General features: G+C 49.9%; 5 protein-coding genes across 5 annotated transcripts; 1 reads left to right on the top strand and 4 right to left on the bottom strand.

Annotated features, from left to right (window-relative positions):
• Nucleotides 1-52: 52 nt before the first annotated feature.
• On the top strand, nt 53-1,696 carry LTR84_010692 (uncharacterized protein; the record flags this gene model as incomplete). The annotated part of the gene is made up of 1 exon (XM_064854227.1): nt 53-1,696. One exon carries the CDS (start codon nt 53-55, stop codon nt 1,694-1,696), a length of 1,644 nt encoding a protein of 547 aa, XP_064700226.1.
• A 50-nt stretch (nt 1,697-1,746) lies between these two features.
• Nucleotides 1,747-2,229, bottom strand: LTR84_010691 (uncharacterized protein; the record flags this gene model as incomplete). Its single annotated transcript, XM_064854226.1, has 1 exon — nt 1,747-2,229. One exon carries the CDS (start codon nt 2,227-2,229, stop codon nt 1,747-1,749), a length of 483 nt encoding a protein of 160 aa, XP_064700225.1.
• Nucleotides 2,230-5,357: 3,128 nt separating this feature from the next.
• LTR84_010690 (uncharacterized protein) lies at nt 5,358-7,178 on the bottom strand (the record flags this gene model as incomplete). The annotated part of the gene is made up of 2 exons (XM_064854225.1): nt 5,358-6,629; nt 6,678-7,178. 2 exons carry the CDS (start codon nt 7,176-7,178, stop codon nt 5,358-5,360), a joined length of 1,773 nt encoding a protein of 590 aa, XP_064700224.1.
• Nucleotides 7,179-8,871: 1,693 nt separating this feature from the next.
• On the bottom strand, nt 8,872-9,848 carry LTR84_010689 (uncharacterized protein; the record flags this gene model as incomplete). The annotated part of the gene is made up of 2 exons (XM_064854224.1): nt 8,872-9,476; nt 9,533-9,848. The coding sequence occupies 2 exons, from the start codon at nt 9,846-9,848 to the stop codon at nt 8,872-8,874; spliced, it is 921 nt and encodes a 306-aa protein (XP_064700223.1).
• Nucleotides 9,849-16,471: 6,623 nt separating this feature from the next.
• LTR84_010688 (uncharacterized protein) lies at nt 16,472-19,409 on the bottom strand (the record flags this gene model as incomplete). The annotated part of the gene is made up of 2 exons (XM_064854223.1): nt 16,472-16,699; nt 16,812-19,409. The coding sequence occupies 2 exons, from the start codon at nt 19,407-19,409 to the stop codon at nt 16,472-16,474; spliced, it is 2,826 nt and encodes a 941-aa protein (XP_064700222.1).
• Nucleotides 19,410-20,103: the final 694 nt, after the last annotated feature.

Below are 20,103 nucleotides of genomic sequence, written 5' to 3'. Positions count from 1 at the left end.
CCATTTCGTTCAGGTTACTCTCGCCCGCCAGCTTCTGACAACAAACCAGCACATGGCTGAGACCACTTGGACAGAAGCGGGAGAAGATGGGCATCTTAGATACGAGAACCATGACAAGGATCGCCAAACTTTCTTATTCATCAACACCTATCCCGCGGAACCTCCTGCCCAGTCCTTGCGACCAGATCGACAGACAATAGGTTCCCATGTCCAAAGACGAATACATCAAGAGAAACGGAAACGCTCTTCAATGTTTCTCCGCCCTTCTTGGAAAAGAGACCTAACAAAGACGAGTACAAAAACATTCGTCCGCATTGCTGCAGCACCAAGGCCTACTGAACCAGAATCGGACATTGATAACCATCAACAAGCAAGCATAACCTATGGTAATCTTCTGCCTCTGTCGCCAATGTATGGAAATTCCGATCCATTTAGCGCTGCAGCCATAAAGATTACAGCGACTGCACACCAGCTCTTAAAGCTCTCCTACCATTGGCAGTTATTCCTCGATTACCCTGTCTGGGCCAGTGAGCTCTACAATGATGTTGCATCTCAAAAACAAGATGTTCGCATACGAATGCTTCTCAGCGACCCAGCAGCTCTCCATTGCCTTTTGGCATCTGGATACTACATTAGCTCGCAGGAAAGCCTCAAGGATCTTCACGCTCTTGCTCACAAAACTCTTGCCATCCAGCTTGTCCGCAAGCGTATCACTGCACAGCCAATGGTATATGTTTCCCACGCTGTATATCAACTTCTAGCACTGGAGATGTTTTGTGGCGACTACAACGCTGCAGCTGGACATCTGGAAGCACTACGGGTCATTATTGCAGCTGATGAGTCCGATATCTGTGTAACTATGCTACCACACTTATGGATCTCAGACGTCTGGCTTGCGTACCACCTCAAACGACGAACCACAATCAATATTGACACATGGGATACACCTCTCCTCGCACATCAACTTGAGGAGAAATATCTCGCGATGTGTCAATACAGCGAGAGCTCTTTTCCCAGTATGTTGAAGTTCTACGCTGTGGATGATCCTCTTATCGAGATACTTTGCGATATATGCAAATGCAGAGCATTGAGACGCTGGGCCTTGGGAGCTGGAAACTCAGACTTACGACATGAGCTCATTCATTGGCTGCATCTCAGAACAGCTTCGGTGGATGGGCGCCTTATCAACAGCCTCAACGACCGGATTGATCTATCTTGCACAGATAGCAACAATGTATCTGGGTTAGACCTCACGCAGGCGCAGAATTTGGCAGTCATCTTGGCCGTGATATGCTACCTCCATGTGGAAAATACGAAAGCTCAATATGGTGGGCCTGGTAAAGTGACGATACACGCCATGTTCGAGCCACTCTTACAACATATCTTTCGACTATCGACCATATCAAAGACCAGCGTCAAGCATGACCTCATGTTATGGCTTGTCTTCATGGGTGCGATTAATGACACTCTGCTCCCCCATACGCCAACTGCACAGTGGCCGTTGCAGGCGCTTCAGATCCTGCAATTTTCACTGGGTTATCGAAGTTGGAGCGATGTGCGCCCAATACTTCGCAGATTTCTATACCTCGAAGGGATGGAGGAGCTCTTGCGAAATCCTAAGACAAACAGTCTATCTATATATCCTCAACAGGCAATGGTCAATCTCATAGGGGACAAGTTCTGGGGATCGAGCTGAAACTTGAAGATTGATTTGCTTTCCAGGTGACCTCGATCTGGCGCTGGTGTTTACTTTCTGAGGCCCTCGTCGAACCTATATTTGACATCTCCGAAACCATCGGTTGGGAAGATGTAGAGCCATTTTAATTCTGCAACAGGGTCAACATTCCTGATCCCATGCCTCGCATCCCCTGGAATATAGACCACACTCCCAGCCTTTACCGGGTATTGGGCTCCATCAATCTCAACGACACCATGGCCATTGATTATGTGATATATCTCTGCTTGCAGGTGTCTATGGGGGCACAGATGACCTGTTTTAGGAGGACATGTCGCAATTCCAGCTGTGAGCGAATCGGTCTTGGTCTGCGGCGATGATATGAGCGTTCTCCATGTGACATCGCCACGTCCAGGCTGATCGAAGGATTCGGCCTCCTGACTGTGCATTGACTCCGGGTCGATGATCAATGGCTCTATGACCGTCTTGAGGTTCCTGGTGAACAGTTCTTTGAGGAATGCCCAAATTTTCGTTCCGAGACTTGATTGAGACATAACCGGGCAAAACGAGTGTTGAAGTCTCAAGTCGAAGAAGGAGTGTGTGCAGTGCAATGGTGATTTTGTTCATCCACAATCCAATCTCGAGTTTTAGGCTTTACCGCCATAGTCATTTACGGATATATCACCCTTCATCTGATGAGATTTACAGCTGCCTAGATAGGTATTCCTCTCCGTCAAACGTTAGGTGGGTGGATTACGTATCGACCAGCACCCCCAAGTCGGCCCTCTTGTCGAAAAAAGAAAAAGGCTTCCCATTCGCATGGCATGCTGATATCTACTAGATCGGCGTCTATAAAGCCTAGTTCAGAGCTACACATGCCACATACTACTCAATGCAAGCATTCGACTAGATTGCTAGATGACGAGGAGAACTGGGGTACAATCTATCGCTCGGGGTGGGTTCCTTCCCAGCTAAAATTTGTCCTAATCCGTCCAGAAGTGCTTGATTCTGGCGGATTGTCCTGGAGATAAGTTCCTGAACTCTCATTTTCACCTAGCGGATTAGAACGATTAGCAGGACAACTGCAAATGAAGAACGGCTACCGGACCGGTGTAGCCTTCCTCCGGCGAACTGGGGTCGGTGGAGGGGACAATGCATTGACAGCCAAGGTGTTCTCCGCAGCATAAAGATTCGACCTCAAAGTGGAAACCCCCACGTCTCTCACAGCCCGTGGTAGGTGGAGGGTATTGTTGGCCAATTGCCCATCAGCTGTTTGCTCTGACCTCGACACGGCTATTCTTACTGCTCGACAACTGACTCTCGTACTCGTCTTGAGCCTCTTCTCTCCAACGTCTCTCATGCGAAGACAAAGAAGACATGGAGTGTGGAACCTGACCTTTCCACTTCGCTGTGAACGTTTTGCACGTCATGGGCCTTACAATTGAGCCATCATGGTTGTTCTCAGGTTCGGAGACTTATCAACTTCACAGATCATCAATCGTCGCTCGGAGTCATGATGTAGTCGTTCACATAGGCGGCACGCCCAGGAGAAGAGTTCACCGGCATACACGGTAGGTCACCAGGGAGGATGGGAGAAGCAAACTAAGACTCGCACTCGGAGTGAAGGGCTCAGCATTTTCTCCATCGTGCTGACCACAGGAACAAGCCATCAGTCCGTGTGGCGGCTGAGTTGCTGGACTTGTGACATGGGATGCTTTGACTTCTCAAGCCATCATGTTACAGTGATACATCAGTCTTTAGTCAGACCCCTTAAGTTGTGATGGAGGGGAACTGCTCTTATCGACGGCGGAAGAAACTCCCGACAAATGTGCATTTCTTCGAACCTGTCCATGGGACTGCTTGTCCCTTGCTGTGATTCCATTCAAGTACAACATGACTTGGGACATCATCCCACGCGACGAGTTGATGACTATGGGTGTCCCGTTTGAACTCAACTTGACTTCATTTCGAGGCAGGCCGTCAGACAAATGGTGAGGGATACCTCTGTCAAGAGAGTGTCCTTGACACAGTGCCGTGCCGTGACAGAGAGGGCGCAATAGCCACCCAGCCACGCCATAAGTCAATTTGTTCAAAGACACATCCCATATCTTTTGTTTGATGCTGCACACTCTCCAAGGCTGCGACCGCGTCGCAAAGATCCAGAATAGTGAGTATGAAAAGTGGCTGTCCCACCAAATCCCCAATCATGGACTTGCGGTCGTTAAATCAAAAGGAAACGAGTGTTCACCTTCAGGTCTTGTGCTCAAAGTCCTTGAAGTCAGCCTGTATCAGGTATCCCACTCAGTCCCTCTTCCCTTCGTCATAGCCCGAGAAAAGGGACTCACAGAGGACACGACATCACTCCGCGGTCAGTCATCATGACCACAATGACCATCACGGCCACGACTGTCACAAGATACAGCCTCGCCAAAGCCTCTTTTCCGAAGCTATAAATACCAGCTTGATTTCGCATCAAATCTCCATTCTCCCTCCCTTCCTCATACCATAACCACTACCACCTCCAAATCTTCTAAACCAAAAGCCCTTAAACCTTTCGAACACGTTGAACCAAGATTTCCCGAACCTTCAACAACCCTTCATTCTCAAGACCCACGAAAAACAAAAGTCCACCTGCGCGATGGAAAACTTTGGCCTTGGCCTCGTCGATGCTGGTGGGGATAAACCCCCTCCACCTCCACCAGCGCCCCCTAGGCCGAAGCCTTTGCCCGGAACTGATTAATTGAGTGGTTGCGCCCGACTATGTCAACAGGGATGGAAAGGCCGCCCCTCGAGAAGCCCCAGGTTCTCACCACCGGCCGTTGGTGCATGTGGTCATTTTACTGAAGTCACTCGAGTGGAGGATATATGGGACATGGATCTCCTGCAAGGAACTGGGCTTGGGTGTTTCTTGCTGTCCCCGATTTGTATGCACATGGTTTTCCTGGTTGGTTTTGTTGGTTGATTGATGTGGACAGCTCTCAGCTCGAGAGAAACTACAGAGCTGCGGAATCACTCGTTCCTATCTCCTTTGTTCAGCCATCTGCAGGCTCGCTGTGGAAGGAGAGTCACTTTTGGGGCTGCTGGGCCAGATGTGAACTTGGTTTGGAGTGGAATCTGAATTGAGGCGAGAAGATCGCCAACTACATTTATGATATTGGCGCTTTCTCAAGTTTAGCTAAATAGCCAGTTCCAATCCATAACATTTCTGAATTGATCATCTCATACATGCAATATACCATTGACTTCCCTCCTGGTTGATCCATGCGCCCACAGAGAAAAAGCTTCAGTAATGGGCATGGCATAGTGATCTATCACACGTGTGCTGTTCTCGTATCATAAGCTGTCTTGGTCTAGAACCTTTTGCATCTAATCTGTGTCCCTCTATGACTGTACATAAGGCTATGGGTGTATCTCTTGCCTGATGCCAGAGTCTGCTTTAGACTGAGAGCCTCGCTTGTGTATAAAATGTCATAAAGCTCAAATGAATCGATTCACGTCGATTTCGGAGCCCTCAACTTGCCAGGCGCCGTCGCTAAACGCTATGAAAATGCTAGGACAGCAAAGGTTAGACACGGACTCCTCGAATAGAACACCGCAGGCAATCCGGAGAATATGGGACTTGCATAATTTGTATGATTGGCCATGTAGCAAATGACCGCGAAGCATGTGAGAAAGATGTTGATCATATGAGGACCCATTTCTTCTCGGAACTGTTGCGAACAGCAATGTTGGACAGTGTATCCTTGATGGCCTCTTTCGAGCACTTGGGAAATTGGTTTTTGAGAACCTCAATCAACCCCACCTTTGACAAGGTGCTGTCTTCCACTGCAGTCTTGAAAGCTGGTAGGAGATCTGACGGAATAGTCTTGACAGGCTTGCCAGAAGCTGCGTGCGCACCTTTTGTCTTCGACAGGGCCTTTTTGACATTGCTCTGATCGTACACAATAGGATAGCCTGTAACAGGTGGAGGAGGGGCCAGGCTCGCCGTGTTGTTGTCAAGTGTCATTAGTGGTACACGTGGTGGTTGCATGCCAGCTGGACTGTTGAGAGGTCGCTTCTTTGGACTGGTTTTGCCGATGTCTGACCAGTGGGCGGTGGAATATGGGTCGATAGGAAGCGTAACACTGTCGTGGAGAACATCCAATCGATATGAAGACAAATCGCTCTCGATTGCAGAAGGTGAGCCTGCGTCCTCCCAGCAAAGACCAGTTGATCTTGGTTCCATATCAGTCATGATTAGTCGACGCTTGACAGGTTCTCCGTCATCGTCTACGAAATCATCCATTTCCTCTTCCCCAGCATCGTCTTCTGATAGCTCATCCTCATCCATCAGGTCGTCATCTCCTTCTTCTGGTTCTTGCCATTCCGCTTCACTGTCGTAGTCATAGTTGGTATCGGGAAGGCCTCGATAGGTAGGATTGCGAGCAATCTTTCTACTGGATTGTGGAGAGACAAATCTGGTATATGTTCCTTGATATGCCGGGCGTACATCGTGGTAAAAGAATAGACATTTGTATGGGATTGATTCGAGGTCGTCGTTGAATCCGATGAGATCAATCGACTCTTTTGATGATAGGTCCGATTTCTCGACGATTTCTTTGACGGATTTGATTTTCCGTGACCTCCGTCGCTGTTCAAATCGAGTACTGATGTTCTCTGGGGAGATGCTTTGGTTCATCAACAATTCCTTGCTGAAACTGCTTGTCTTGTAATGAAATCTGTTGGCGGGAGCTACCTCGGTGTGTTCATTGACGAAGAAAGGCAAGATCCACTGGTCATACTCGGTACTTTTTGACTTTGGCACAGGACTATTTGCAATGAGAGATGGAGCCATGTCGATGGATGCGATTGACGATCTTCTGCTAGAAGCACCAAGTGACACATCATCGGGAGTTGTCGGAGGGGTAGACGCCAGAGCAGGTCGACCAAAGAAGGCACCGATACGAAGTTGATTCTAGCAATGTCAATACTGCAACATGACACTTCGGGGGTAAACCATTACCTTTTGCTTCTTCAGAGCCTCGGCCTCTTTGCGTGCCTTTTCGGCATCCTTCTCTTGCTGGACGGCATCCTTCGCCTTCTGCCTCTCAGCTTTCACGGCGTCCTTGGCTGCACGCGTAGCTTCCCTTTCTTCGTCCTTCCGCTTCTTCTCCTCGTCTTTCTTCGCCTTAGCTTCAGCTTTCAGCTTCTCTTTCTCTTCCTTCTCAGTTTTCTTGACTGCCTTTTCCACTTCCCGCTCAGCGAAGGTGAGTTTACGCTTCTTGGATTCCGGAGCCATGTCTTCCCTCTGAGGACTGACTGCAGGCGTGGCACCCAGTTCAGTTAGTGGGGAATCAGCACGAGAGAAGTCCACTGAGCTCAAGTCTTGTTGGTCGAGAGGAGGTATCAGTGAGTTTGCTTGTGAGACAAGTGTTCCTTCGTAGTTTCTCTTTTTGGAGGAAGGAGTGACCTGCTCAGCGGTTTCGGCAGGAAGGGCCAGTGACGGAAGCGATTGAGTCTCCATGATGGGGACGTCGAGAGGAAAGAGTGAGCGAGCAACAAAAGATACTGCTACAATAATATTGTTACAGGGCTGACTGCTGACATCAGAATGACCTCGCCCACAGTGCACGTCTAGAAACGGTGGTGCGTGAGGCAGTATAGTATCTTGGTCAATCAAACTTGGAAGTCGATGGCGATGGCGCGTGACGCGTGGAGAAGACGCGCTGTCTTGGCACTGATCGCGCGTTCACGATATATGTTCCACCGTAGAAATTGGAGTTTCAATTCTTCTCATGCTATCAGTGATCACTGCCATAGCACTCAACCAAGTCATAGGATATCTTAAAGTACCTCCTAGCTAAAGGACCAGTTACAAGAAGGAATACCATTAAAAAGAGTATCATTCACTCAAGTACGCTGAATATTAAGTGATGAAGATTGAGCATAACCACAACAACAATCTGTACAAGAACCATGTGTCTTTGTCTCTAAACTTCTCTTATGATGGTCATCATCAATATGACATCTTAAGTTTTGTTGAGATAGCTTCCTGATTCTAGAACTAACAAGGTCAAGCGCAACCGATTGCAGTTTGAAATCTTGCCTGGCGAAGCTCAGTCGGCTCAAGCGCAGACATTTCTTGACCTTGATTGTTCTTCTCAATTCCTCCTTTCCTGGATAGTCGAAATCTGCCTCCTAAAGACAGATGACACTGATTATTTCGCCCCAGTCCCACCATCAACACGACCCTTCGTGAATCTGTTTACTAACAACAAGTGACCACCTATCGTAAGTCGTAGCCGAAAGAGAGAGGGCTTGTCAAAGCGAGAATGATGACAAATGAATGTTCATCATTCTCTTCTGCTCCTGGCAGTGAGAAAAGTCATTTCCAACATCGAGAGGCAACCTATTCTGACCTGGGTATCCCTTGTTTGATCCGAAAGCGTTCACAAGAACGCATCTCGCCAACCCCCACCACCTCAGCGCAAAAAAAGATGCAATTTGTTCAAACCAATTCAGAAACAGTCGAAGCAGAATAGAACAAGCAGAAGGAGATTCGTAAGTCAGCGTTCAACGATCGTGGATGATGATAAATCGAAGAAAGTCCAGTCCATAGACCATTGGATGCAAGAATCGAAGGTTCGTAGTTCATGCGCATGCACGAACCGAGTTGTGTGCCCTATTTGTTTCCGGTATTTTCATTTGTAAAGTGTCAGAATCCCTCCTGTTACATGTGACAGGCACCAGCCTGTGACACCAAGGCGTGGATTATTCTGAGCCTGGTTCCCTTCACGGTGAGGTGATCCCTTCTGATAGCGGCGATATACGCAATCGGAAATGACAGGTGGTTCTTTCAGAGAGAGGAGAAACTTCAGCCTCGACCTGTCCGAGAAAGCCGAGACTGACGTGTGCAGAGACAGTCGATAGCAATAGAAGGAAAGTAGAAGTGTTGTCGTCGACAAGGTTGGCATATCCTGGCGTGAGCCCATATATCTCTGTTTGTGGTTGTTTGTTGATGAACATAGGAAAACATGGATTACTCCCAGCGAGACCAGCAGGCTTCGAAACGAAAGACCCTCCCAGTCAAGTCGACTCTGGTTCCCTTTGTCAAATCAAAGCCAACGCTTGCTAAAGTGGCACACCCAGACATGCTAGACAAAGGAGACAATTGAGAGAAGAAAAATCGCGTCAAGAAGGTGGATCGAACTTCAAGTTCAACCCAAATCCTCTTCACCATCTTCATCGTCATCCTCATCAGCGCTTTCACTGGCAACTTTGTTCTTCTTGCTGGGAGTTTCATGGTCTAGGTTTCCAGCCTTTCTTTTGGTGCCTGATGTGGCACTTTTGGAGTCCTTGATGGCAGGGGTGCCATTTTCACCAAGAGGATTTTCACCTTTCTCCAGAGCGGCGACCTCATCCGCTGTCAAGAATCTACCTCCGGGTCCACGAGGGCGTCGCATTGCATGGTTATGTCTCGATTCGTGCAAGTAGGGTTTGCGACCCTTGGAAGTCAACCTTAGTTGCTCTTCGAGCTTCTGTCGAGCAACACGTCTCTTGAGAATGCGGTGAAACTGTTTTGCGTTCACATACAGTGGTGATTCCTCAGCACCACCGGCAACAATTTCTTCTTGTGGAGCTTGCACAGGTTGTTGAGGTGGAGGCATTGTAGGCGGAACCGATTGTCGAGGAATGTTGTGATTCATGACTGGCTGCGAGACTTGCCCGTGAGGACTAGTAATGTGCTGGCTCATTCGTCGCTGCTGATTCATTTGATTCGCTTGGGGGATATTAACACCCGTGGCCATGGATGGCATTTGTCCTACACATCATGTCAGTCTGTTCGTTTCATACATTAGGCCCAGTATTGGAACCTACCGGAAGCTGCCGCGGTCGCCATGGCCGCGGCTTGGGTGGGCGAGATTCCATAACCTTGTGTCATGCCAGTGCTCACGCCATACTGAGGGTAACCCATCGATTGATGGACACCACCAGCAGACTGAGGGGTGTAATGGTTTTGAGTTTGCGAGGGAAGGATGGGAGAGGCTTGATTCGGGTTGTGTTGCTGCAAATGCGACTGAGGCCCGGAAGGTGATTGCAGGGAGCCGGGTCCAGCACTTTGAGGGGAGGTCTGATAACCGCCCTGCAGATGTGGATGGTGAGATTGTTGCTGGTACTGCGGAGGGTATTCCATCATGAGTACAGACGGCAATGAAGTCTAGAGCTTGCACTGGATATCTTGTTGATGCAGGGCTAGAGGAGAGGAAGATGCAACGGCCCGGAGGGTTCGTTGTCTGGTCGCCTTAAGCTGTTGCGCGTATAGGAGAAGCAGAACTCCCGGAGGCTAAGCTGACTGTTAAAGATCTGGGGGCAAGCCGGCGTGATTGCTGAGACGCGCTTCGGGGGCTGCTTGTGCCTTGCAAAGTTGCAAAAAGGCGCCTAGAGACTCTGATAGGAGGGCACAATAGAGACGGTTGGAGCCTGGTCATTCGCGTTAGCTACTAGTGCAGGACTTGCTGGTCACTGGATCACTCACGATGAACCAATACTTGATGATGATCTGCCGACAAGGGCTGAATCGTCAAGTGCCAACGGGTTTACTCTTTGGAGTAGTGAAGTAATTGACGCAGATGGTCCACTATATTTGACAAAGACAAGTCAACAAATGAGGCGGATGTTGATCCAGGTCTGGAGCGCAAAGCTGTTGGAAGCCGGCTGAAGTCGCCTTAGATTGGGCTCCTGTGCAGGAAGCTGGGGTCTGGCGTTGCGTAGCGCCTTTGATGAGTTGTCACCTTCGCTCTTGGGCGGGCAGTGCGAGCGACAGAGTGGCGCGGATTCTGAGGTATGCCTAATCTTGTAAACACCGTCGCTCGATGATCTCGAGATCCAGCTCTTTTGCAGATGAAGCCCAGGGTCGCGGATCTTGATAGAGATGTAAGATGTTTGTTGATAGTGCTCCCAGAGAACCCAATTGCGTGCGCGCACAGCTAGATTGAATTCTGTGGATGACGGCGAGGGCGAAGACTGATTCGAGGGCGGGTAAAGAGCAATCAACGATTCGATTGCTAGACTACAAAAGAGAGGCGGGGAGGGTTAGTATTGGCTCTGTTGAACAAATAAAGGCAATTATTGGAGGAGAAGGATAAGTGGGAGGAATAAAGCAGCGTCATTGGCGGCGTGTGCAGTTGATGTGTTGGCAGGTCATGCAACTCACCTTTAGTCCCGTCCCACAACAAAGAAAGCGAGCTGTATTCTATTCTTGTAAGGCAGAATTGCCCTTGTAGATCTGCTCGATGATGTATGTTGCTGTTCCGTCGGTTTCCTTGCTGCCCGAGGTGTGAAGCAAACTGGCGCGAGAGTGACGGAGCAGCGGGTGGTCTACAAAAGTCTGAAGTGTGAATGTGTTGCTGACCGTTGGACCCGGAGGAATAACTTTACTACTAGGTCGCGTCGACGATGATGTTAATCGAAGGTGCGATAGGGTGAGCGGTCGCAAGTTGAAGGAATGAATGCGACAGCAGTGACGCGGAGGTGGAATTGTGCGGTGGTTGGTAGTAGTGGTGGGATCGGAGTGGTTAGTCAACCCAAGTTGGATGCTGTGGTAGGCAGGTGGAAGGTGTGTGTCGGGCTAGCCTGAGGTTGACAGTCCCGGGAATTGGCGTAGCGGTGGAGTGTGTGATTGCCAGCGGTGAGTGCAGGGATTAGAAGATCAGTGTCCCAGGCTTTGCCGCGGAGTCAAGGTTAATTTGTGTGCGTGGGCAGGGCTATTGGAACTTGAACAGACCCTAGGCTCCTAGGCACGATGGGACGGTCGGCTTTGTTGGCAGCGTACGATTGATTGCTGGCATGGAATGCCTCGTACGGGGGAATGATGAGAATGGTTTGTGCCGGGTGAAAGCTGGGAGTTGGAGGCCGGCTACGGTAGCGATGTAGTGCTAGAGCTGGTGAGATGACGAAACTTCCGAGGTTAGGATCAGAAAGGCGCGGTTGAGAGGAAAGCTCGAGGTTGAGTTTTCTCGAGCTTCTGCTACCGTTGGCTAGCGATTGTCGATGAGCTTGCTCACTCGTCGATTGACGCGACGAGGCTCAGTTGATAAGAATTGGTAGGTTGTGAATGTTTACCAGGGACGTGGATCGTTGGCAGAAGGCGGCCACTCAAGAGTCAAGAGGGTGATCAGGCCAGTAGACGGTGGTTGAAGTTTGCCCAATGGTGAAAAATCTCGGGCAAGGCCTGGGGTCGACAAACAAGTCGCAATTGATCTGTTTCTGACCCCACGTGAATGTCGGTAAGTCTATTTGGATGACTTGCGTTGGAGTGTCTCGTAAGGCGGGTGGATAGGAGCAGAATCCAAGGTGAATGGTTGAAGTCGATAGGCAAAAGGAGTTGGATTGCGAAGAGAGGACTGATTGGAGAGAAGTTGAAACGTGATGGGCGATTATTGGGTGATGATGAAGTACTGGGGAAAAAGCAAGAAGAGCGAGTCACGGAGGTCAACTCGAGTCGGATGGCTGGGCGATGAAAAGCGGTGGGCAGTGGGCACAGGGCTTGCCTGGGTTTGGGTTTGGGTTTTGGCTCGGACTTGGGCTTTGAACAACACACTGGCAGTCCGGCACAGCACAGACAGAGAGAGACTCGGGCTCAAGCGGCACAAATGCAGAGTACGGATACGAGCTGACCTAGTCAGAGAGGGAGCTAGTCCGCCGTAAGCCTGCCTGGACGAGCGGCAACTTATTACTACTACTTCAAATCACGGGGCAGGCACGACCTTGAATCGGAATAAGGATGCCTCAGGCACTACCAGTGCTTGACTCCCACTGGCAAGTACTAACGAAAGACCGGCTAGCCTCAGGCTTCAGCGAGAATTTGCAACTCGAAGGGAAAGTGGAGTTTCAAAGCGCGGGAGTGGAGCAGCTGGAAGAGTGACGCACTGCACGCACGCTGACGACGAGGTATTCTTCAAGTTCTCCGTCCGAGTATCCGTAGTCAGGTCCCCCTCTGCAAAACACATACTCGCTTCCTTTGACCACAACCAACCTAGCCAGCCACTGAGGTGGCACCCATGGCGTTTCTTCCCACTTCCCTCGTGACTTCAGCCATCATTTCTTGGTCTTTACCGCCAGTCGAGCGGGGCCTTCTAGTCCTATTTTGGCCATCACCCTTTTCATCTTCGTCTTCAGCTTCATCTTCATCCGAGAATGACAACTTGACAACAACTCATGGACTACTATCCGGCATGAATGACGGACTCGAAATCCAAGCAGGGTTATCGCTGTTGCATCCCAGGAGCACGTCCGCATTACCCGCTGACAGACAACATTCAAGTTTTGGGTTTGACTCGGCAGTTTGCCGTGCGCCCACTACCAGTGGCAGTGCCATTTGTCAGATCATGTGACCAGACCTCCTCCCAGGACCGGAATAATTCTAAGCCAGTCATGCCATAAGCAATTCTGTCAACCACCATGGGCACCTCCTGCATGACATGCATCTCGAACAAGTTCCAAACACACTGTAAATTTCCCAGTGACAATGCTCAAACGTGGACAGCACTTGTTCGAAGGAGAAGCTTTTGTCAAGTGGAAGCAGCGTAGCGTTGCACTCGCCTTCGCCTGAGAATCCAACCTTCTGCACAATCCCTGGAACGCACTTCAGCACCAGACCGGTTCAACCCACTGTTGCCTCTCCGAACCCTGAAAACTTGAGGAAGCGAGAGGACATTGTAATTACGATCTGATCCTGCCTACCTACGAGTATCTAGGTTTTCTCCCCTAGTCGGAAGAGCTAGGTCGCTGATGTGGTTCACAAAATAATTGTATACGATGGCCAGACAGCTGCCCGCCCATCAATGCCGGGTCCATACAAGACAAATCTTCAATCATCTGGTATGGAAACAGCCATCGCGATCCGGACCAACGGCTGTATGTGTCGTCCACGAAACTACATCTCCTGATTATTTTGGCTATGATAGGCGCAACCAGACGAAAAGGTAACTGTCCCGCTCCATTCGTTTGGGTATGCCAGGAGTGCCGTCGTCCTGAAGTCTCAATTGATATTGGCAATTGAGCGAGGTCAAGTAATCTCATTCATACATGGTGCCGTTCTGCAGCAAGAGTTGGTTACCAAGATTCCTCCCACCACGTTTTGGCAAGCTTGGTCGTTCATTCACCAGTAATGGCTTGTTTACGCGCAGTCCGATGTGCGAGCTGATGGTTGTTGGGGAGCTTGTGACTCCCAATCGGTCTATCGAAGACCAGATATTCCATGTGGCGAATGTATGTGGCAAAGCCTCCTTCTACCACGAGACCATCAAGGTGAGAAGTGAGCCTCTCTAGAAGCCTTTGTTTCTATCAGATCCCCCAAATAGCGAACACATTGAACAATCACATCACCAAAAACATGGCCCCTGGTACGGTCAGTTTTCCCTAACCGTATCTGGACCTGCTGAACCATCCAACCGCATACACTTCGGGTTGGGATGGAAGTCGTGCAGAACAAAGCATTATACTCATCAAGCAGCTCTTTCCAAACCACATCCTAGCCTCCTGCTGCTACTGCCCTCGTACTTACTCTTGTGGGATCTCTTTAGCAATCTTGGTCATCCTTGGGGAGAAGAGAACAATATTCTCTACTTTTCCACAGGGAGGTTTTGACTCTATTGCTGCGGTCTGATATTATTATAACAAGACCCAGCAAGACGAAATCACTTTTATCTCGGCTGTCGTGAATGCAATTCGAGTAACCCATGCAAAGCATGAAGGAGGGTGATGAGCGAGTGAGCAGGAGGCATCTGTCACCTGCCCTCGTACAAAGATGATCTTAATTGCTATTGGCCTTTGTTGGTCTACCATGCATTGCAGCCCAAGTGATCGCTATTTCCGTTTGAGGTATAATTCTACCGTGCCTACCTGGTGTATTTACCTCAGAATTCCGACAACCAACCCTACTGTCATCCCAGCTCCCTGCTGTGCATCGGCGTCCACCACAGCTAAACACCAAAAATTCCTTGACTACTTCAAGGTGGAGGGTGCCGCTTTGCTCTTCCAGAGAAGGCCCACTCGACTTTAATTACCCAAAGCTCTCTACTCCCGCTCCCGCTCGAGGTCTAGAGTTCGGAACCTGTTCAAAATTCACATGCAACCAACCAAGAGAAATGATCCCAGGAGACAAGGATCCCAGCCTCATTTTGGGCTCTTTGGCCATCCATCATCCATCCATTCATTCGTGGAGGATCCAAACGGCAAGTTAAAGAAAACCCCACAACTCTCAACCAATAACCCACTACAGCACTCGAAAATTCCCTGGCTTACGACTCTGTCACTGGCCGGTAAATACCTCTCGTTGCCCAATGATTTGAGATCTGGTGGGTTCTTTTTCCCTTCATCCTCCTATAATTCGCTACAAGCGCGAAAAGGCAGGTTTTCCTCTCTTCCTGGGAATGCCTTCCAGCCTTAACCGCCTGGATCTTTGGTCCAATGATCCAAAGCGCGTGGAGCCTTGGGTGAGAAACACAGAATCGCTGTCCACTCCGAGCATTCGGGTTACACTGGGCGCTTGATAGACCACACGACGCCTCGTCCTCATGCCTCGTCTCACTGGCTCCATTATGCCTCCTTCAGTAAAGGTATTCTGGAAGCCTCAACCCAGTCCAAACAACAGAGGATCTAGGCCAGACTATGGGCTCAACCTCGCATCATCAAGCCCGTCACCTCGCCTGCTCGGTATATCCATGAGATTGCGACGTGTGATATCCCCCAGGCTACCCGGCGAGGGCGAAAGACCTCTCTATCCACTGTGCTGGCTGACTTGGTTCCTCAACCTTCCGGTCCTCGCCTCGCGCCGGTCCTCTCTTCCATGTACTGGATCCCGTCTAACCTTGCCGGTGCTGCCTGGTCATCTGTTGCAAGTTGTGAGGGAACGGTGGGTCCGAACGGATACTAGAAAACTAGGATCATAGGACTTCAAGTTGGCTCTGTAACTGCCTCCTGCTCTCACCAAACCATGTCGACTCTTACAGAGTATTGGCCAGCACATCAGCCCCCAATCTGAATTTCTCGTTCTCTTGTTACTTCTTTCCCCTACACGAGGTCCCCTTGGTGTTGTTTCCTTCCCTCAGGGCCAAGCTGTTTCCAGTTGGTTACCGTTTGAACTCTTGTCGTATTACCAAGATGAGCTCGCCTGGTCCAACAGCTAATAGGAGCGGTCTTCTTATTCGTCGTTATCGCACAAAGGACGAAAGGGGCCATCACACTGTACCTGCGTACACAGCGAGCTGACAAAAGTATAATCTCGCACTCCGAGACATTCATCATGTGAAATTGACCTCTTCATACATACAGACATTGCGAAGTGCGACCACACATACTCATAACGGTAAGAGTTGTTCATTATTCTTTTTGCCCATCGAGGACCTCTCTAGCTCGTTTCATGGCTCTCATCAGTCTCTTAAGGGTCATATCAAGGAACAATTAGCCGACCGAATGCCAACACCGTCATGATAGTGTTCAAATTCTTTTGCTTGCTGGCGTGGCAATATTACAAGCCACTGCGTAACACATTGTTATTCGCCCGTCATGAAGCCGTTTCTCCAAGTCTCAACATAGGCATACGGAGTAGAGTGTAGAGCTCCCTGCTCATTTCATGGCATGCCGCCTCTGACAAGAGAAGGCCTAGTCCAGGCTAACTAGGCTACGTCGCTCAATCATGTAGCGGCCTCCAAGGTAAAACGGAGCTGACGAAGAAGCGATCCACTTTGTCGTAAAATCACAGCACTCGTGATCTCCGGAGAAAGACAGCTTATCTAGTTGATTCATTCAAACCAATCATTCGCTCAGCACAGCTCTCAGCATGGCGAGGAACGCCTCTTTCAATTTCAGGACCTCCGAGACCTCGGGCTTGACGGGCTCGCCGGCACTGCGACGGAGGCGATCCTGTGCTTTTTTCCGGCGGCGCCGCTCCGCGCTAATAGGGTCGAGATCGTCGGCGGCTTCTTCCTCCTCGCTGTCGGCGTCGTCTTCTTCGTCTGATATCGTCAGGTCCATGAGGTCGGTCTGTGGTTGAGTGGTCAAGTTAGTGACAATCATGAAACAAGAGTGGCGGGAGTTGGTTGGTTAGTTGGTGTCACAGAGGCAAAGGAAGTAGAAGAGATGCGTCACGACATACCTCGTGCAGTCCGAAGTCGCTGCTCTTGAACGCCGACAGGCCAGGAATGCCCTCTGCAGTATTGCCGCCCGTTCCTTCCGCCGCCATCTTTTGGCGTGTCTTGTCACTGTGCCATTTCTTGCGCGCCTCCTGCCACTGGATCAGGGAGTTGATCTCGGCGATCGCTTTCTCCTTGTTGATCATGCCGACGTCTAGCGCGCCCTGGAATATAGCGTTCATGTCGAGCTTGCCGCCTTTGGGTCCCTTGCGCAGGAACTCGAGAATGCCTTCGATCCAGCCCATGAGTGCGGTGAAGAGGCCGTTGTCATGAAGATGTACTTCGTGAATGAACTTGTAGAGATTGTGTTCGTGGCGGGCGCACAGGTCGATAAAGCTCTGCACCGTCTGATTCGGGTCGGCCGACACGTCTTGCCGTTGAGCGATTTCGACAGTCTTGATGGCGTCGTCCACGAACTGAGCAAAGTCCGTAATGCTGTTGTAGACGTTCGCAGACTTGTATACTCGAATCAAGGGCTCGTAGAATATGGTAAACAGGTCTCGGAAGAGTTGCAGTGTCGTGGGTTCCTCAATCATGTTGGCCATCATCGCCTTGTCCCGTTGGCGAGTCATCAATTTCAGTAACTGCTTCAGGTGAGAGAACAACTCTGCACCTTGTTTGAGCTCTTCGTCGTCATTTTCGACCGCGCTATTCCATGCCACGTAGGCATTAAACACACGTTGGATTTGGGGACCGTTCAGGTCAGGCTGGAATGCTTCAGATCTTAGAATCGCCACAACGACGTCAACCTGTTCATCCTCAGCCTCGGTTCGTAGGATGAGCTTCGTATCTTCATCGCTGTCGACAAACGCTTTCAGCTTGTTGGTTAGAATAGGATCTCCAATCTTGGTGACCAGGTCATCAATGGATTTCTGAAATTGTCGTATGCCGTCTCCCAGGGTTTGAGCGAAAATCCTCTGGAGAAGTGATCTGGTTCCGAATGGCTGAGCGAGGAACAAGTCAAGTACACCACTCATGACTGCTGCCGGATTGGCGATGCGTATGACATTCTTCAAGACCGTATATGGGACCAAGGAATGTATACGCTTTGCCTGTGCAAACAATTCGGGAGAATTATCCTCCGCAAGGAAGAGATGGTATATGGTCGCAGCAACCTCTATCCGCAACCATTCAGCGAATTTCTGATACTCGGGGCTCAAGTCTTCGATTTTCTCTTTGGTCTTGATCTCGGAAAAGAGCTTGGTGAGACCGTTACTCTCAACAATATCTCGTCGGAATTTCTCCATGTAGGTATCGAGCTCAGCTGCGCGTTGCCGGGCTATGTCATAAAATCGGCGTTGTTCTTCCACACGCCTAGCATCCATCTCCTTGCGACGATCGATATCGTCCAATTCTTCCTCATTCAACTTGACAGGTTGTAAGCTCAGGAAATCCGCTATTGATCGTGATTCCGCAATCTGAGGATTTTGCAGAATTGTGCGCAGGAAGGCTCGTAGAGATACTCTCTGATCCTCACGATGTAACTTTACAGGGTGTGGACTTGGACTGCGATCTCGCGATAAACTGAGACGTGGTGAAGATCTGCCTTTTGGTGAATTTGTTCCAGAGCCGATACCCAAAGTGTTACCCGACTTGAGACGGCGGTGTATTGGAAGCATGTTTCTCGAAGAACTTGCATCGTCTAAGCTCGCTTGAGTTGATACTGACGATACCGATGATGCATCATCATCTCCTCCTCCACCACCAATCAGTGTGGTCGTATGAGACTTGTTCTTTCTTGGGAGTGGCGGGAGAACTTTGCCTGGCATCTCAGTGCGCAACCTCTTATGTAACCTGGTGAACTCGCTATATCTCCTACCCACGTACACCTCGGGCTGGTCTGGTCGCTTGACGCGAATTAAGAATTCTGCATGTTGATGATACCGAACGGTCCTCTTTATTGATGTGGTTCTTACACCAGCAACATTGACATCCCAGCCGTTGATGTAATTGCCCTCGGGTATATTCACTACAAGACCTTGTTCGTTGGGGCCTGCATCGACCATTTCCATCTCGGCAAATCGTATCCTCTCCTCATAGCCAGATGCTGTGGGGATACCAGACACCATCATCAGCTCGACAAGTTTCTCACATTTCTTTGCGAGCTTTCTTCGTTTGGTCTCTTCCAATCGGTCTTCTGAGGAGGAAATGTATTTACTCGCGAACGACTCGAGAAAGACTTGTAGTTTATCTTGCCAAAACTCCTTCTCCTGTGCCTGGTTGAGGAAGGGGAAATTCCGCACATGATTGACGAATATATATCGCAGGATTGGTAGCTCAGAGTCCATGGGGGAGACTTCGCCATATTCTGAGCGGAAAGGGGCCCCGAAACGTTGGAGGGCGGTGGGACTGTTCAACTCTTGAATCTCTCCACTGACTTGACTGGAGACCAGTTCTCGCTTGAGATAATGTTCTTGCTTCCCGGTCAGCAGCTGGCCCGGGGGTGGTACCGAGTCTTGCGAAATGGATTTCTGAGGGGGCCTGGTAGGCAGAGTGACACTGCCATTAACTGTGGGAGCGGTTTTGACATCTCCTTGCGGAGGGATGGCGGTTGTAGTCATCTGGGTGTAGTTTTTGGGAGAGGAGGGGTATATCGTAGGGGAGGCAATCAGTGACGTTTTGCAGGTTTAAAGGTGCCTTCAATCTGAAATGGATCAGATCGAAGAGAATATCAGACGCTCCGGCGGCAATAGAGTATGTTAGCTTTTGGTCCCGCGGCTTCTGAATGAAAAAAAGTCGCAAATGGCCTAGTAGTTGATGGTGAACAGACTTCCAAGTTGTAGTTCTTGCGACAGGGGGCCACGGGCAGCGTGAAGGGTGCAGATGCGGGTATAGGCTGTAGGTGCCGTGCCGACTCTGGAATGGAACGCAGGATTCAATACGTATGAGTGGTGATGAAGGTGAAGTTTAGGAGAAGTTATACATTCTTGGCCATTCCTTTCAGACTCTGATGCTCGTTTATTTGAAGCTTGGACTACCTAGGGAATTCTGGTATTGCGTCGTCGTACATGCTACCTCACTCGTTGCCCGTGGCTGAAGTGCTGAGGCTGCACTGCATGACGGTGAGTTTTCGTGGATGACTGCGTCATGGGGGCTATTCAGGGAAGCTTGGCGGCCTTTTGGCTGTGGTTGAGTCACTTGGCAGGGCCCGAGGGGCCCCTCGGGCACCTGTAGGGCTCAGGGTGGGGTGAAGTCGTTGGTGACGGGTGGGCACTCGGTGGGCACTCAGTCGACATGTAATAGGCGATGGAGCCG

The sequence above is a fragment of the Exophiala bonariae genome, assembly GCF_035927105.1.
Source record: "Exophiala bonariae strain CCFEE 5792 chromosome Unknown scaffold_47, whole genome shotgun sequence".
Classification (NCBI taxonomy): domain Eukaryota; kingdom Fungi; phylum Ascomycota; class Eurotiomycetes; order Chaetothyriales; family Herpotrichiellaceae; genus Exophiala; species Exophiala bonariae.
This window is presented reverse-complemented; position numbering and strand designations above follow the sequence as displayed.